We start from the raw sequence: 16,775 nt of genomic DNA on the forward strand, positions 1-16,775 counted from the left end.
GCAACTGCTAATAGCCTGTGCAGATATATGCTATTATTTTCTAAGATAAACCACAAAAATAATGTTTACTCTTTGCCCTGCAGTTCAGAGGTTAGATAAGAAATGCTGCACAGCTGACCACATGGTGGAGCAATATGTGAAGTAATATGTATGCCTTTCAATTGTGGCAGAACGCACAGTAGTTTAACCAGTCAGCATCCTTTTGAGGAATTACTGGCAGCTACCAGTATAGTTTAGATGTGAGACCTACAAGAGAAGTGCCTGTTTGTTTGAAAACTCCAATGTCGGCTCCTAATTAGCAGGTTAGCAAAGATCAGTTGAACCTGGACCATATTAGGTATGGTTCGTCCAATCACGTGCCAAGTAATTTTTGAGAGTACAAACTGTATCTGGCGTCTTTGAGACAGGTATCATTTCTGTAATGACCACAGAATATTTTAGACTTAAGTTTTGAGTTGTATTTACAATGGCAGTTGCCTAGTAAATACATTTCAGTGTCAATAAACGACTACTGCTTTACACAGTTTATGAGTTACTGGCCAAATGCATGGTGGTTATTCTTCCACTGTAGCGCCACCTGTAGATGAAATACAGTAACATTTCACAAGATTGTTTAATGCCCATATCTGGGCCAAGGATGTTACTCAAATATGGTGGCACCATTGGGAGCTCCTTTAAAAATGTGGAGTGCCAGGTTATGTGTTTAGCATGGTTACTGATGTAAAAGGTGTCCAGATTTTCTTTTTTTTAATCCTCATGGGGGAAACAATTGCTGTTATTTTTCTAATGCAAATCCCTTGTAAGATCACTACCAAGAATCATCACACAAGTGTTGTAACGTCAGATGCACACCAGAATGTGTCAGAAGGGTGAAGATAAGTCTGCAGGATTACGATGACTGGCTGTGTTTACCTTTCACTCTTGTCAGCTGTTTCTATGCTGTGTAATAGAACGTCATGTTGTATTTCATTGTTTCCTCGTGTCTATCTTGGTTTATGTAGGACGATCGTGTCACACCCTCATCCCTGAGCAGTGGGACCTACTCGGCAACGGGCAGCGTCCAGATCCAGCCCTCAGGTACCCTGGTTTCCTTGCTTAGGCGAGGCCTGAGCTGGCCGAGGCGTGCTAGCCGGGCTGTGTGTGTGTTGCCTCGACGGCTGTTTGGAAGTGTGTGTGAGTCTTTCACAGCTGTGGGGTCTCACGTCAGGAGCTACTCACATGACTATGTGTTCCTGTATGAGCTGCTGAGCCTGGGCTGTCCTCTGCTCTGCATGATGCACGAGGTGCTGGGACAGATCTACCAGGAGCCGCAGCTGGCCCAGCAGCAGCTCACCGCTCACCAGTTCATGTAGGAAGGGCTGGGCCAGTCGGCCTGATAGAGCCCAGAATCCAAAATGGATGAATCAGTGGTTCAGTAATATAGAGATGTTGAAACCAAATATTTCCTACATTCCAAGAGTCCAGACTTATTTAGTTTTGTGTTTTTGAAGTCAAAATTTTTGACTAAGTAACTTCAACAGTTGCTGTAAAAGTGCTTCACATAATTAGCTTCTGCTGCTTGTATTAAATTCAGTGCCTGGTGCGCAGCGCAGCACAGCAAAGCGCTAACTTAGGGCAAATTGTCATATAGGTGCTCTGACTATGTTGTGTATTTAAATATTAAATGGTACATGCTGAGCTCACTTCAGGGGTGATGCATAAATATAATGCTGCAGCCCTTATGAACCTGTGGCTTTGCTAATAATGAGCTCAGATCCCCTGGTACGTGTTTGTTGACTGTCAGGGTCTCCTGGTGTTGTACCCTGCTGAATGCATCTCTGACTCACATGGGCTTGTTCCAGGCTGCTGAAGCTGTAACACCTAAAGCTGTTAATAATTACATTCATATAACACAGCTGTCACCAGATGATATGTAACAGTGTGTAAGTGTCATTTGACCCTCTTGTCTGAAGAGAACCAATCGGATTGTCCCAAGATGTTAAACATTTACCCCTTGCAGTCCAGACTGGCTGTCTGTAAGAATCAGTTTTATAATGTGCCAGTTAATTGCAGTAGAGTAACCTGGAAGATGCCCTCTGACTCTAACCTTTAAAGCCATCAGGCTGGTGTTGCGTCCTCTCAGTGAACTAGTGACGTGTCAGAGCTCCACACAGGGTTTGATGTCTCACTGACTCTGCATATTGCCTGCTGCACCTTAACTCTGCACCACAGAGATGTGCAATGGAAATGCCAAAACAGTATTATTGCTTTTGATATCATTTCAGGAAATACTTTTGTTATTTGAATTATGACATTTGTTCTCGGTGTTAGTGTCTTACTTTGATGGATTCTGTTGAAGATAATTGACTGATCTAATGTGAGATATTTAAGGCTCATTATTTATGGTTTGTTTACCTTTAGAAATCAATTTTTTCTAATTTTTCACTCTTTGTTTTCAAGTGTTTTTTTTAATTCTGCTTGTTACAAGAGGTAATTCTAAAATCAGAAAAAAAAATCCTTTTGAAATTAATTTAGACTGATCTATACCTTGGTTAATTTTTTAATGAAAATCAGTATAAGCCACAAACAGTGAGCCGTATCAAAGATCAGTCATATTTGCTTTTAAACAGTTACATCGACAAAAAACTGAATATTCCTGACTCAGTGAACATTTTTCACTTAATAATTTTTTGTATTCATTGTTTTCAATTTTTTTTTTTCAATTTTTTATTGTTTATTTCATTTTCTATGTCATAAATGTAAATAAGGCTGGAGGCAAATTAAGTTGTGATCATTTGCTTTAATTGTGCAGAATTAGAGTCCATTCTTAAAATGCACTGTTATAGTATTTTTGGCCAAGCACCACATTTCAATGTAATGTCTAAATGTAATGACTTAAACAGTCTGTTTACTTGTATTCTGAGCACTCTGCTTCCTTTCCATCCTCCATCTTCCATTTTTTTTTTCCCACATCTTGTTCATTTTCTCCTTTTTTTCCAAATTCATTCCCCTTTCTTCCGTTCACTTCATTTTGTTCAGTCTGTTTCAAGTTTCCAATGCTGCATCCTCTGATTGGCTGATTCCTGCCAGCGGGGAAGGTGACGATTGGCCGGCTTTGGCGATCAGATTTGTTGCGTTGCTTTTGCATTGCCTGTCTTTGTAGCTCACCCGCTCTTCCATATAACCCAGATTAACCAATCACAAACCAGCACAAGTCTTTGCAAGTTTTGCATTTGAGGAGTTGGTATAGGTGTTATGTGTAGCATTGAAATATATATAAGAATTCCAACATTAGGGACATTCCCTAAACTAAGGTGTTATACGTAAATATTATAACTGCTAAATAGCAGCATGTTAGCATACTGACATTAGCAGTACAGCCTCACAAAGCTGCTGTTGTGACTGTAGATTCATAGACTTGGAGCTCAACAACGAGTGGTGCAGGGATGATGTCTTTTCATGGGCTCACCATGCTGGCATCACCCTGGTTCCCTCAACAAAATAAGCTCTGTGACCAACTCAGTTTTATGATATTTAAGTGTATGAAACCCATTAAAAAAAATAAACCCCTCGACTTTGAGACGAGGGAACAGGAAGTGGAAAATGCTGACTGATTTCTGGGTCTGGATACATTCCTGCAGCGCTCTGTAAGCAAATTCAGGCTTTGGCTACTAACAGTACTTGCTAGTCGGATTGATTCACTGTTGTTTTTCGTATTCCCATTAAATTACTGCCAAAAGGGAAGGTATATAATATGTAGCAAGGCTTATGCATTAAGACTGATATTTGACAAAGTGTAAGCTTACCGCGACTGAGCAGCTCCCTCAGTGCCAAAACAGATCATAGCGAGCAGATTTCTGAATCAGACCTGACTGCGCACAGCAAAACGTTCAGTACAGAGATTAACTGATACACACATAGCACCTGTTGTTCACCTCAGTCGTTCCGTGTTATGCTGGTGTCACATAATCCGAGCTAACCCCACTAACGCTCATGCTGTGCTGTGTTCCTCCCTAACCCTCCTAACACCAAACATCCACCTGAGTGCCCCCCGAATGTGCTTTTTCTCTCTGATGCATCATCATCATCATCATGAGCCTCCCCTCTTGTCGGGCCCGTTTGACTATAACGAATGTGTCCACCTGTCTGTGGTCTGTCTGTGGTTCCCTCTGTTTCAGAAGCAGGCCTCCCCCCCTCAGAGCCCCTCTCCAGGTCTCTCTCCTGTACCTAGGCTTTGAGATCAGCAGCCCTTATAGCAGCTTTTTGCACACTGCCAGATACGTTTGTTGGCTGTATTCTGTATTTTGCCTAGTTTTGTTCATAATGAGCCTTGAAGCAGCCTGCAAGCTTTGTTATTTGTTGTTCCACATTGATAATTACTGTAAAATTGCTTAATTTATGATATTTATAAGCTGTAAATACATTCAGAAATAAATCGATTTGAGTACATAAATAATTTGCTTCGTGGTTTTGTTGCAAATCAGTCGAATAAATCCAGGAAAAGCTCGGCCGTGATTGAACAGTCCAGATTTGGGTTGATCCCATCATGTAATGGTTAGGTTTCACGATGTTTCCATACTTTTTAACCACAAGATTAACAACTTCATCGATAGGCCTCCGACACTGCAAATCTGTCCCCCACCTCTGTGCTCTGTGAGTTAATATCACCCACACAAATCATGTTCCCAATCACAGCTTTTGTTAACCCAACGAATAACATGTGCTTTGTAACACCTGATGAAAAGCCCAACCACCCTGTAGGTTTGCAGCGGATTCAAAGGGAGGCGCACAGCAGTTAGCTCGAGCAGCTTGGCCATAATCGAAAGCTTCCAATGGGAAAAAAGAGACAGTTGTCATTTAAATGTAACAAGAAGAATGGGTATAAACATTAGGTCAAATGCAAACGCTTCGTTGTAAATAAAAATAAAAAAAAAATACTGTTGAGCTAAGTTAAATGTAACTGTTGAACTACACTCAAGTCCAGCTGAACAGAATTGAAGTGAATCAGTGTCAGCTCCTCCTGTCAGCTTGGGTCTGCTCTATCCCTTTTCTCTGCGTTCGGTCTCTGTGTATTATTCGGTGAAGGTTTTTTCTCCTGTGGCTATTCTTCTGCTAAACATTTAGCCAAACCAAGGTGAAAACTCTGCACACAAATGGAGTATTGAGACATTTTCATTTCTGTGACCACGTGGAATCACCTTTGGAAACATTCTGTACAATGTTGACTTCATTACTCTGTGAGTACGGTTATCAGTGTGTCATGTGTCAGTGCTTGTGCTGCAGGTAGGGATGAACATTTTTAACAGCATGTGTCACACTTTGGAAGTGGAAACTTTATTCATTTAATATAGTTTCTTTAAAGGTGCACTATGTAGTTTTGGGGAAGGAAATTTAATCAGAAGAGAAGGACAACTTACTTTGTTTATGTGTGGCGGACCCTGCCACCTTTCTAGTAAACTGGGACCATATCTTTCTCTGAGAACAGCTTGTTTATTCACTTATGGAAAAGAAATATTTCTGAGTTTGTATTGTTACCTAATTGATATTATAAATATTAAATAACTACATAGTGCCCCTTCAAGTTCTTTTACTGAATAGTATATTATGTAATGTTTGCTCTCTAAAAGGAACATTTGCTACCTGTAAAACCATTTGTCAGCATGCTATGCTGATGTTTCAGGTGATATAAAATGATGATATAGTACACAATAAGTGTTTACCTGTTGAGCAGACGTAGACTCCAAGCAAGCCTTTATGCATGAAAGGAGCTACATGCTAATTTTAACTTAGCTGAACAGGAATTCAAAGCTAGTTAAAGCTTAATGCCCACACACTGTTTTTTGTTTGCAGGCGGGGCGTCCAGCTTGCATTCAGAGCAGCTTGATAAAGGTCAGAAAAGAGTTCCTGAAGACACAGAGATGGCAGTTGAAGCTCTGGATGCTTCCTGCATTGTCAAACCCGAAGCACAAGACGCTGCAGGGGCCAAGGGCCAAACTCAGGAAAGCACCAAAGGTCAGTGTGGCTCCCATAGTACCGTTTTCAAGCTCCCAGAATATGCAGCACTGGATAAATACACTTTCTGGTGGAGTGACCTAAAGGATGTTATATTAAAAAAGATACTGTGCCGCACAAATGAGTTTTCAGACCCTGTTAAACATGAGATTCCCTGAGGGAGAATCTTAAACTGGCTGAACTTTAACTAGTGACCCTCCTGCGTCAGCATGTGTGTTTGTGTTGGAGTTTCTCCCCCTGCTAATGTCTGGGAGATGGATCCGGGTGCGGCTGACAAACCGAAGGTTCCTCCCACAATTTGCTGACTGTTTGCTATTTTATCTGAGCAGCAGCAGCAGCAGAGTTTTCCTGTGCTCAGTGACCTGTCCACACACTCTTACTAGTGTACTTAGCTGCGAAAGAGACGTTTGTTTGGTTATAAATAAGCTATAAAGAAGAAAATCTGGACTTCTCTCTAAATATACTTGACACACACTCTATTCTCTGGCACCTCATTCAGTCTTTTAGTTAAAGATCTGTCCAGCTGCACACTTATACATATACATGGAGGGTTAATGACAGTGATTTCGCAATCATGTGACCTTGCATTTAGCACCACCATCAAGTATGAAATGCACTGAGAGTATGAAGCTGTGGGGATCTTCTGACTTTTCAAGATTCAGGATTAGCTTAATTGTCATTATGCAAGACAAGATTTTGTAATGAAAAGCTGCTCTAATTGTATAAGCCACATATGCACACACAAAAAAAAGTGGCACATACTAATTGATAAACGAAAAAGTCAGATTGGTACCAGTGATGTTCTGGGTGGTTTTTAATCACTCGCTTTGACCCGATCAATCATCAGGTTAAATGATGTACTTTTATATAATGATCATCCCATCACTCTGATTAGCAAATGCTGCTAACACGCTACACTAAAATGTTGAACGTGGCATACATTACAGCTGCTGAAGATCGGTATGTTCAGATTTCATGTAGCACGCTGATTTCAGGGCTAAGGCTAAGCACCACTGTGCCTTTGAGTGCCGCTGCTGGCTGGAGACTCTTGAATTTACCTGAAATTCCGTCATACAGGATACATACTTTACTTACTTAGCCATCATGAATCACTTGACATGTGACATGCTGTATGCCTAAGTGTGGTACTGATGGTAAGCATGCTAACTTCTAACCTATTCCCTCTCCTCCGTCTCTGTAGCTCGCTCCAGCACCAAACAGAATAATCGATGGAAACGGAAGATTAGAGCGAGTGAGTACCTCTGATTCTTGTTTTGTCTCGTCTGTGCAGCTTCCATTTAGATTTGATTAAGACCTGAAGCGTGTGCCTGGCCTGTTTGTTTGACAACGGACAGCTGGGTTGATTGTAATTTGGTTTCGTGAAGTATAATCCTTCCGTTCGACCAAATCATGTCAGTAAGTATTGATTTCTCATGTGGCCTCACCAACAGTTGATAGAGATGTCAGGGTTGTCACACTAATCAGATTTGTGAATGTGTGTGTGTGTGTTTGTGTTTATGTGAAGTTTATAATTATATATACAAGCATGTGAGGTTATAAATGTCCTCAAAGGAAGGCAGTGTGTACGGCGAGCATGCCTCTGAGGTCAGTGCAGGCATCATCGCTCTTGTAATGCAGCATGAACAACACTAGAGGTCAGTACTGTTCTCTGAAGCACATAGACAGTATGGCGGTGAACTTCCCTGAGGTCTTGGAGGAGTTTACTGGTTCCTGTCTGACCAAACATTCCAAGTTTATTTTCATCCAGATCAGCCTTGCTCTGTTGCCCATGCATTTCTTTTTTTTTGTTATGTTACTGGTGACGCATCTGTGCACACAGTTTAGTTAATGTCTGTCAGGGCAAGGACCACATAGCTGATAGAGAGAAAAAAACGTAAATGCGCTTGTATGTTCCTACCCTTAGCACTTAAATCGTAGCACCTATTTATAAGGTATGCTTGATAAATAGCAGCTACTGTGCTCAGACGAGGGCTTGATAATTGTTTCTATTTTGTTTCATTCTTACTTTATCAAAGGTGATGTGCTGTGGTGTCTTTATTGTGACAATCGCTTTGGACACAGGCTAAATGCCCTAAACGTACTCTCATATTCTGTTCCTTATCAAACTCGAACCTATAATAACACGTAGGGCGGCCCGTAGTGCCGAGTCAGCAGGAGTTGTTGCATGGCGCGTGAGCCTCGCCCTCGATATATTTCTCCTGTGGTTTCCCGAGGTGGAGGGAAGAGCAGAGTCTCTTGCTCAATGAGCTCAATAAACAATGCACTGTGGCTCAAAACAGCATCTGTACACTTGGGATAACAATTAGTTGGCTGCACAGTGATTTAGCGAATGGTCAGGTCAACATGGTCACATGGTTTCACGGTCTGTCCATCCTGTGTGTCTTTGAATACATGACAGATTCATGTTAATGTATGTTTACAGCCCCATTCGAACTTTGAAGACCTTCTCCACAGCAGACACTTGACTTGTCTGAGCAGGTGTAGGCGATAATATTAAAGATAGCCTTGTTCTTTTCAAGTGTCTGAGTGAGATGTGACAGTGAGGCAGCATGAAAATACCAGGACCCTAACACTGATGCAGCTAAATGGAATTCAGCCATCATTCATTTTCCCTATACCGGTGTGTGACAGAGTTCCTCCTGTGAAGAGCTGGGGTGAGCCGGGTGTCACCTGAAGTGCATCCCTCTGAAACAAACAGCTGAGAGTGTTCTTTCTGCCCTCATACAGCCTTCCCTCTGATCTTCATCAAGCACTTCCAGAGGAGCTGGCCGCTGGACAAAGAGGGACCAGAGACTGTCCCTGAAGCCGACTTTGACTTTGAGGAGATCATTGCGGCAGAAACCGTGTGTTATGTGGGATTTATTCTAGATTTAACAGATAAACACCACATATGTAAATGTACTTGTAGAACACAGGGTGTCTATAGGTTTGTTATCCTATCTGTTTATAAAGAAATTGGTGCATCGAAGTCCACATTGTCACATTTCTTTGTTTTTCATTATAAATTCAGTAAATGAAGATCTTTACCTTCTGATTGAAATTTTCTCCCCAAAAACAAAAATTTTAATTACCTGTAGGCACCCTACAGAAATATTATAATTGTGAGTTACATAACTTTATTGGGATCAGTGTCTTTGATATTTTCAATACTTCGTGCACTGACAAGTTGCTTGTTCTCTCAGGGCTCAGAGAGCAGTTCCAAGATGTCGGCGAATACCCAGAATCCCTCAGAGGGAAGTCAGAGGAGTGAGGAGTGCGCGGCCGCAGTAAAGACGGACGGCAGCTCGTCTATCCCAAAGAAACGCTTGATGATATCTCTGTCGGAGAAACAGAAGCTTCTGAACTGGGACGTCCTGGTCACGCCAGAGGAACCTGCGATAAAGACCAAAAACCCACTTCAACAGAAAGACCAGGTGCAGTTAGTCATTTATTAAGCCGGCAATATTCTCGAGAAGAATAAGCCTGCTCATGAGATGTTTTTCTGCTCTTTATCTGCTGCCTTCTACAGTATAATGCAGTGGTCCAAAGACTGCGATGAGAGCAACATAAGAGGAGTTAATTCCACATCATGTTGACCGCATTTTTTCCTGTCCTCTGATGTTTTATCAGGTACAAGCAGAGACAGAAGCAGATAAGCCTCAGACAGACTCGTGCCAGGAAGGGGAACAAACCCAGAGCCAAACCTCTGCCTCGCCCCCCTCAGCCTTCCAGCTCATAGCCAACGCCTTCAGGAGGACATTTAGTGTGACCAATCCCTCCAGTGGCTCCAACACTGCAGTCCCTATGTTTGTATAAAATACTTTGTTCATACTTAAGTTTAAGCAGCGCATTTAAAGCAGCAGAAGTATTTTTTGGACCACGTGAAAGCGAAAAAAGTCTCATCGTCCGCTGTTATCGATCTGTTCCTTGTTTCTGCGGTCATGACTGTAAACAGTAACATTAACCGTTTATTCCCAGCACTAGCCGAGATCAGAAGAAACACAACTGTTAAGTCTCATGCTAACCACCTGCTCTCTCTGGCCGATCAACCACTGCTGGGTGAAGGTGTCACTAACTGTATTCCAGGAAAGTCCCCACCGACACCAAGTGGACATCTTTGGTCTTATAGCAAATGGAAGTGCTTTCATCAGTGGGCCATAGTCTCAGTCATCACTGTGTTACCTAATTCGGCAATAGATAGTGATTTAACAGATGTTTATTTACATGAAAACATTCCAGATTATCATGTTAAGGGAACCCACATTTAGTTTTATATCATGATTTGTCTTTTCCTTTACCAGGAGGACCAAACATGGCGGCCCCCGAAAACAGAGGCCCATGTCAGAAGGAACATTCAACTTTAGCGCCCTCTTCAGCACCACCATTCAAGAGCCATCGGAAGACCAGAACAGGGCCGGCAAGCGCGAAGCTCGGTGGGCGTCTGTAGGGGCCGATCCGTGGGGGGCCGGGCAGGACCTGCCCTCGCTGCTGCAGCAGGTGTCCCTCAGGGGTCGCAGGGACTCCGGAGGGGTGTTCTCTGACGACACGGGCTCGTTGCCCCGCAGGAGGGTCAACTTGTTCTCTTCCCTGAGGCTGAGGAAGAGGGAGGATTCAGAAAGTGAGGGGCCGGACCACGAGGTGCAGAAGGAAATCAGGACCATACTCACCAACCTCAGGAACAAAGGTTAGTGCAGTGCAGTGATGTTTTTAAGCCTGCATTTTTGCCCACTTGGGGGGGTGGGCAGTACAAGAAACTGAAATTTCATCTCATTTCCATGATTTCATCTCATTAAATCAGTATATAGGAAGCAAAGCATTTGGTTTATCAGGGTTTTTTTTGCTGAAAACAGTTGCAGGCTGTGTCTGAGAATGACAATATTAAGAGTGATGAGAACCAACTCAAACAGCTTCTGGGCCCCAAAACCAAAACAAAGAGCTGAAAGTCAACATCTCCAGAGAGTCTGACCGCACAGTCAAATGCCTTACCCCCCAACAGCCACAACACTTTACTGTACATTAGCTGTAAAAAATGCGGTGCAACGGCACATACTGAGGGCGCGTGTGTCTCTGTGTTTGAGATCAGGTCAACCTGTATTATATTTACCACAGACACCTGACAACAGAGGTCACGTCCAAGGATCACTGCTGCAGTGAGGTTGATAAACGGCAGTGAAGATAATTCCACTTGCTAGTCCCACAAGTTATAAGTAATCTCTGAACTGTCCTCCTGTTGACAGCTCCGGATCAGAGCGGAACCTGACGTGAGTCTAGGTGTTTAAATTCTTCCCAGAGGTTCCAGCTCTGCACCCAACTCCTTCCTGCAGAGCCAGCCAGCTCTGACCATCTTGGCTTACTTACTTACTTTTGTTCTGTTTTGATAGATTCTAGCGTCAATGTGAAACAGTGTCTTCTTGCCAACTACTCTTCTGGTTTTAAAAGGCCTCAAATGGTAAAATTATCAAGTAATCAAGATTAGAGAAAAGTCTGCAGAGCACAATTTGTCCTGCAGTAATTGCTTATTTGCTGTCAGATACACAGTGTGACTCCTTCAGACCAACTGGTTTAATGGATTCATTGAGAAGTGATGCAGGTCAGACATTTTGGTGGTTTTTGCCTCTGTTATTTGATGTTTGTCTTGAAGTCAGTGAGTAACAGCAAGAAGGAAGCAGGAGAATGGCTTCCTTCATGCTTTTAATGAAGCTGTTATCCCAGCAGGTGTCATGATAGATTCTCATCACTAAATATTATCCGTTTTACGGATAAGTTATGCGTTAAAACTGTTGTTCTGCACTTTCACACATGCTTAAAGTGTTAAATGTTACTCGGCTATTCTAATTTTGTCCTTCTTTTTTTAATCAAGCCTCGTCCAAGCAAAATTTAGAACGGTCTTCTTCTAGCGAAGATGAAGATGAAAACATGACATCCAATCAGACGGTTTGTACTGAAAAGGCAGCACAATGCGGGGAATAGTTACCGTATGTGCATGTGTGCACATTTGCTGAAATGTTCTGTACTCTGTATTCCAGCTTTGCCCAGAGAGGCAGAGGAGGAAGCAGGAGAAGACGATCGCCCAGCAGGCTAAAAGAGAACAGCTGAAGAGGCTTCACAGAGCTCAGGTACTTTGCTCTGCCATTATGATCCAACAAATGGTTCAATGTTGCTGACATGTCCAAGGCCTCGGTACAATGCATTTCTCAGTTTCTAGACTGAAAAAAGAATCCACAGTGTCCACTCAGTGTGATGAGTCTGACTGCACTGAAAAAGTTCTTAGACGGTTGGATCAATTTCTTCAGTTTCAGTAGAGCGATGTAATTACTCTTCAGCCTCCTTTTTTTCTGATAATATGAATGCTGTGAATCTTTTACTGTATGTCAGGTTCACTTTTTGGGAAACCGTGTGTGTGTGTGTGTGTGTGTGTGTGTGTGTGTGTGTGTGTGTGTGTGTGTGTGTGTGTGTGTGTGTGTGTGTGTGTGTGTGTGTCATCATAGCAAAATATGCTCCTGGAGACACCTTTTGTTGCGGGATCAATGTTTTTATAAGATTATCAGTCCAATAATGTCACAACCATAACTTTGATCTGAACTTCACACGTGTGTAGTTCAGATTACAGTGAAAGCCAAAGTTCGAAGATGGGTGTGGTCCGACCCGCGACCATACCTGGTACTCATTTCATAATTCATTTTAACATTAGGTACACATTAATCAAGCAAAATATGACATGTTAATAAGGGACATTAGGGAGATTTTGAAGTGCAGGCAATGTGATTTTGTTACCTTCTGACTGAGCAAGCTAGCTGTTTACCCCTGGTTCCACTGTTATCTTAAGCTACCTTGACAGCTGTTAACCCTAGTGCCATATTGAACGCAGACACATGAGAGTGGCATTGATCTTTTCAGCTCATTTTCAGCAAGAAAGTGAGTAAGGAAATTTCCCAAAATGTCAAAAATACTAGCAATATGTACTAGTAGAATCCAGCCGTGCACATAGCTTCCTCCATTGTCCAGTCTTTGAGACCAACTGTATGTCTCTGAGATTTCTGCCATGACCTCAAGGCAATGAAGGTGAATGAAATATTGTTGGCGGCGCTCGCAGCATGGAAAAATGACATTTTAAAACAGCGGCAACATCTCTTTCCAGAACTGATGTGCTCCTTTGAATGATAACTTCACTGTATCTAGCAAAGGAATGCTGCCAACAAAAACTGTTGACAGTGCGCTCTCTGGATTATCCAGAGTAATGTGGACAAGAGCGAGATAGTCTGCACTGGAATTCTTTCTAAGCAGCACAAACTAAATTCCTTTCCCCTTCTTGACATAGAGGTGCAGGTAGAAATGTCAAGAGAGAGGTATCTCAAAACCCAGACAAAAACTCTTCTCCTTTGATTGTGTGATATGATATCCTATTTTTGCATTTTCCAGGCCATCCAAAGACAGCTGGAGGAGGTTGCAGAGAAGCAGCGAGATCTGGAGGAGAGAGGAGTGGGCATAGAAAAGATCATAAGAGGAGAAACAGGTACCAAACAACACTCGCACACTGACTAGCGCCTTAGAAAGGTCAGTTAGCCTGAATAAGATATTACAAAGCTACTTTTAATGACAGAACTGAAGAATAACACCTTGGTCCATTGTGAGACTAAAAAAAAAACAGCTGAATGGAATTCCACTCTGAAAGCCTCATTCTTCTTCCTCTATTTCCCTGTGCTCATACTTCTGTGACCATTAAGAAAAAAAAGCGTTGCCTTGTAATCCTGGTCTGGTTAAAAGCCTCTACAGTTAATGGCTGTACTCACAATAGACAGCGAGACTTCATTGTTGCTTCATCTTTTTACAGTACAGGCCTTTGTTTGTGTTCCAGTGAATAGTGAGGTCTTGTCAGATTGAAGCAAAGCACATGGCCTGTGTTTGTGTGTGTGTGTGTGTGTGTGTGTGTGTGTGTGTCTGTGGTTGAGGGTTTCTTCCATCATTATTTTTTCCTGTAATGGCTTTACAATATTGATGAAGAATTCTGAAGTACTTTTCTCTTTCTTCTCCATCCTGCCTCCTCCCCCCTCATCCACACTGCCACATTCAACCTCATCCATCCCTCCCTCTCTCTCTCTCCGACCTTCCTCCCTTTGTTTCCGTCCTTGCTCCCTCGCTCTTCCTCTCCCAGAGTCACCTCAGACAGATGACAGCGACGAGGCCCAGCTCTATCAGTCCTGGTTTAAATTGGTTCTGGAGAAGAACAGATTGGCCCGCTATGAGTCTGAACTCATGATCTTGTAAGTGACTACATTAGCTCACACATGGAGTTAAGGATATGCTCAGCCAAAAAGGAAAATGGTGTCATTTCCTTCTCCACCCCCATTGCTGATGTAGACCTGGAAAGTCATTACATTTTCCCCAATACATTCCTGGTGGTATACAGCAAAACAGCAGCCCCTTTCACACTGGCAGGAATATTACGCCATTATTCCGCCTCGCCATCTGTATGAAAATTACAGAGGCGGAATGGGGGGAGGTGGACATTTGTGTGTAGGGGTAAGCAAGTGTGAAGGCCTGATGGTGTTAATAGTCTGACAACTGAACAGATCCTCCATCCTCCAACTCATGATGTCTTTGTTGCCTTCCACTATTGTGTTGTTGAATACCTCACTTTGGCAACTTACATGGAAATAAATCACCAAATTTATGCTGGCATTGGGGTGAGAAGATAATGACTCCGTTTTTATTTTTGGGTGAACTTGCCCTTTAGAGACTTGTATTGGACAACATATTTGATGTCGAAGCTGTCGCAGTTCCTAATTTTCACCAGTGGAGGTCACCCAATTTTCTGCTCCCTTGCAGCGCACAGGAGCTTGAACTGGAGGACACGCAGAGCCGCCTGCAGCAAGATCTACGACACAGAATGGCAACAGAAGGTGACGGTTGAGCACAGACACAAACCTAATCTAATTACCGGATAGAGTAATACATGAACCTCTTCCTAACTTCCTCTCATCCGTCTTACTGCAGATACAAAGAAGAGCGCCTCTGAGCTGCAGGAGGAGCAGGAGATGCTGTCAGAGATCATGAGGACGGTGGAGAAACGAGACATGTTGGTTTCCATCCTGGAGGAGCAGAGGCTGAAGGAGAGGGCTGAGGACAAGGACCTGGAGAGCCTCGTGCTGTCCAAGGGCTACGAGTTTCACTGGGCCCAGGCGGATGACAGCTGGGGGCAGGAGAGGCTGGAGTGAAGACTCAATGTTGAGGAGCAGGATGGATGGAGAAGCACTGTGATTCTCTATCTAACACTATTTTAAAGGAACACAGGTTGAAATTTTACCATAATACTTATTGTCTGGCTAATTCTCATGAAGCTACAAATGTAGAAAATGTGGTGAGGACGGAAAAGTCACGAAAGTGTCTGTGTTCGTTCACCCTGAAGAAGACGGCGAGGCTTCGTCTGGTCTGAGTCTGTGCTGGTATGCTGAGCTCAGAGGAGGAAGGATGGAAATGGAGCCTGAGCTAATGACTTCCTTTAGACATTACCGTTTCTCTGCCATTAAGGTTATTTGACCTCTGTGCTCACAAGTGTAATCTGTCACGGCCCAGGCTGACACTGACCTCAAACTGGATGTTCAGTATGCTTAACCACTTCTAATTATGTGACTGGCTGCCTTGTAAAATGCTGGCGCACCTCACAAACCAAACTGACTGCCTAATCAACAGCTGCTTTATGCATCTGCTTGCCTTAAGAGTGGAATTGTTGTGGCGGATTTGTTGTTAATGTAACCCCGTATGGCCTCACTGGATAGCACATGGAATGACTCAATACTGTTTTAGTGTTTTGCACAGCACGACATGTTTTTAAATTTGTGTCATAAATCCAGAGATCACTTTGTAGTTTTGTATGCGAGTGTGAGCGCTCTTGTCCGTATTTTAATATAGTTATATTGTCACTTTGTGCTGGAACACTGTAAAATAAAATGAGTATCTACACCACTGAACACAGGAGGAGAGAGTCCCACCTGCCACATATCTGTAGTCAGGTCGTAAGACGTCCCTCTGTCAGGTGGCTGCGTGACACAACATGCAACACAACTGAGGACTAAATCACACAGCAGAAAATGGAATCTGCACAGGTCGAGACTTTCATGAATGTTGCACATTTGGTCATACACCTGTCCCAGCCCTAATCCACCTGCTGTGAGATCTCTGACCGGGGCTGGAGGTTCAAGACATATAAAGCAGTTTCCTGCTCAACATAAGTCTGTGACTAACTACTGTCAGTTCAACTGTGACTGTTTGTTTTGCTCGTTTTAACCTAGTGTGTGGGCTGTGAGTCAAAATGACAGGCTCGGCTCCCTTTTGAGAAGATGAATAATGTGTTTACATGATTTACTTTTTTTTTTTTTAAATGCCTGGTCAAGAAACCGCATTTCTCATTTAGTCCCTGGGCTTTAAATGTTTTGTCTGTTTGTGTTGTGAATTAACAAACACTAAATTCAGAATAAGTTATGTTTTCATGATAAAAATTGTAAAAATGTCTGTTATGCCTTGACACGTTTTGGTTTTATGCTGCTTCAAGTCTATTAAATGGAAAATAAATAAATATACATTTTAATTATTGTTGAAATTGTGACATCATTTTCATATTGAGAGACGTTGATATTAGCCTGTAGCTCTTACCTGCTGGAATGTTGCCACCCCGTAAGTCTTTTAAAGGTGCATTATGTAGTTTTGGGGAAGTATTTCAATCAGAAGAGAAAGATAAAAACTAATTAAACAAACTCTTTCTGTTTTTGTGACCGAATAATCAAACT

At 42.6% G+C, this 16,775-nt stretch overlaps 1 protein-coding gene across 6 annotated transcripts in view; it reads left to right on the forward strand.

Moving 5' to 3' along the window:
* Nucleotides 1-16,478, forward strand: part of mical2b (microtubule associated monooxygenase, calponin and LIM domain containing 2b) — a 58,862-nt gene extending 42,384 nt beyond the window's left edge. For 5 of the 6 annotated variants that reach the window (XM_037106858.1, XM_037106856.1, XM_037106859.1 and 2 more), the window contains 13 exons: nucleotides 1,002-1,077; nucleotides 5,830-5,991; nucleotides 7,193-7,243; nucleotides 8,740-8,855; nucleotides 9,195-9,425; nucleotides 9,622-9,797; nucleotides 10,293-10,675; nucleotides 11,852-11,925; nucleotides 12,018-12,107; nucleotides 13,411-13,504; nucleotides 14,144-14,252; nucleotides 14,818-14,891; nucleotides 14,986-16,478. In XM_037106858.1, the coding sequence (XP_036962753.1) occupies nucleotides 1,002-1,077; nucleotides 5,830-5,991; nucleotides 7,193-7,243; nucleotides 8,740-8,855; nucleotides 9,195-9,425; nucleotides 9,622-9,797; nucleotides 10,293-10,675; nucleotides 11,852-11,925; nucleotides 12,018-12,107; nucleotides 13,411-13,504; nucleotides 14,144-14,252; nucleotides 14,818-14,891; nucleotides 14,986-15,206 (1,857 nt within the window). In that variant the 3' untranslated portion in view covers nucleotides 15,207-16,478. Of the gene's footprint in view, nucleotides 1-1,001; nucleotides 1,078-4,157; nucleotides 4,433-5,829; nucleotides 5,992-7,192; nucleotides 7,244-8,739; nucleotides 8,856-9,194; nucleotides 9,426-9,621; nucleotides 9,798-10,292; nucleotides 10,676-11,851; nucleotides 11,926-12,017; nucleotides 12,108-13,410; nucleotides 13,505-14,143; nucleotides 14,253-14,817; nucleotides 14,892-14,985 lie in introns of those variants that run through there. The other variant, XM_037106861.1, reaches the window with a different exon arrangement.
* Nucleotides 16,479-16,775: the final 297 nt, after the last annotated feature.

The sequence above is a fragment of the Acanthopagrus latus genome, chromosome 8, assembly GCF_904848185.1.
Source record: "Acanthopagrus latus isolate v.2019 chromosome 8, fAcaLat1.1, whole genome shotgun sequence".
In the NCBI taxonomy this organism is placed as follows: domain Eukaryota; kingdom Metazoa; phylum Chordata; class Actinopteri; order Spariformes; family Sparidae; genus Acanthopagrus; species Acanthopagrus latus.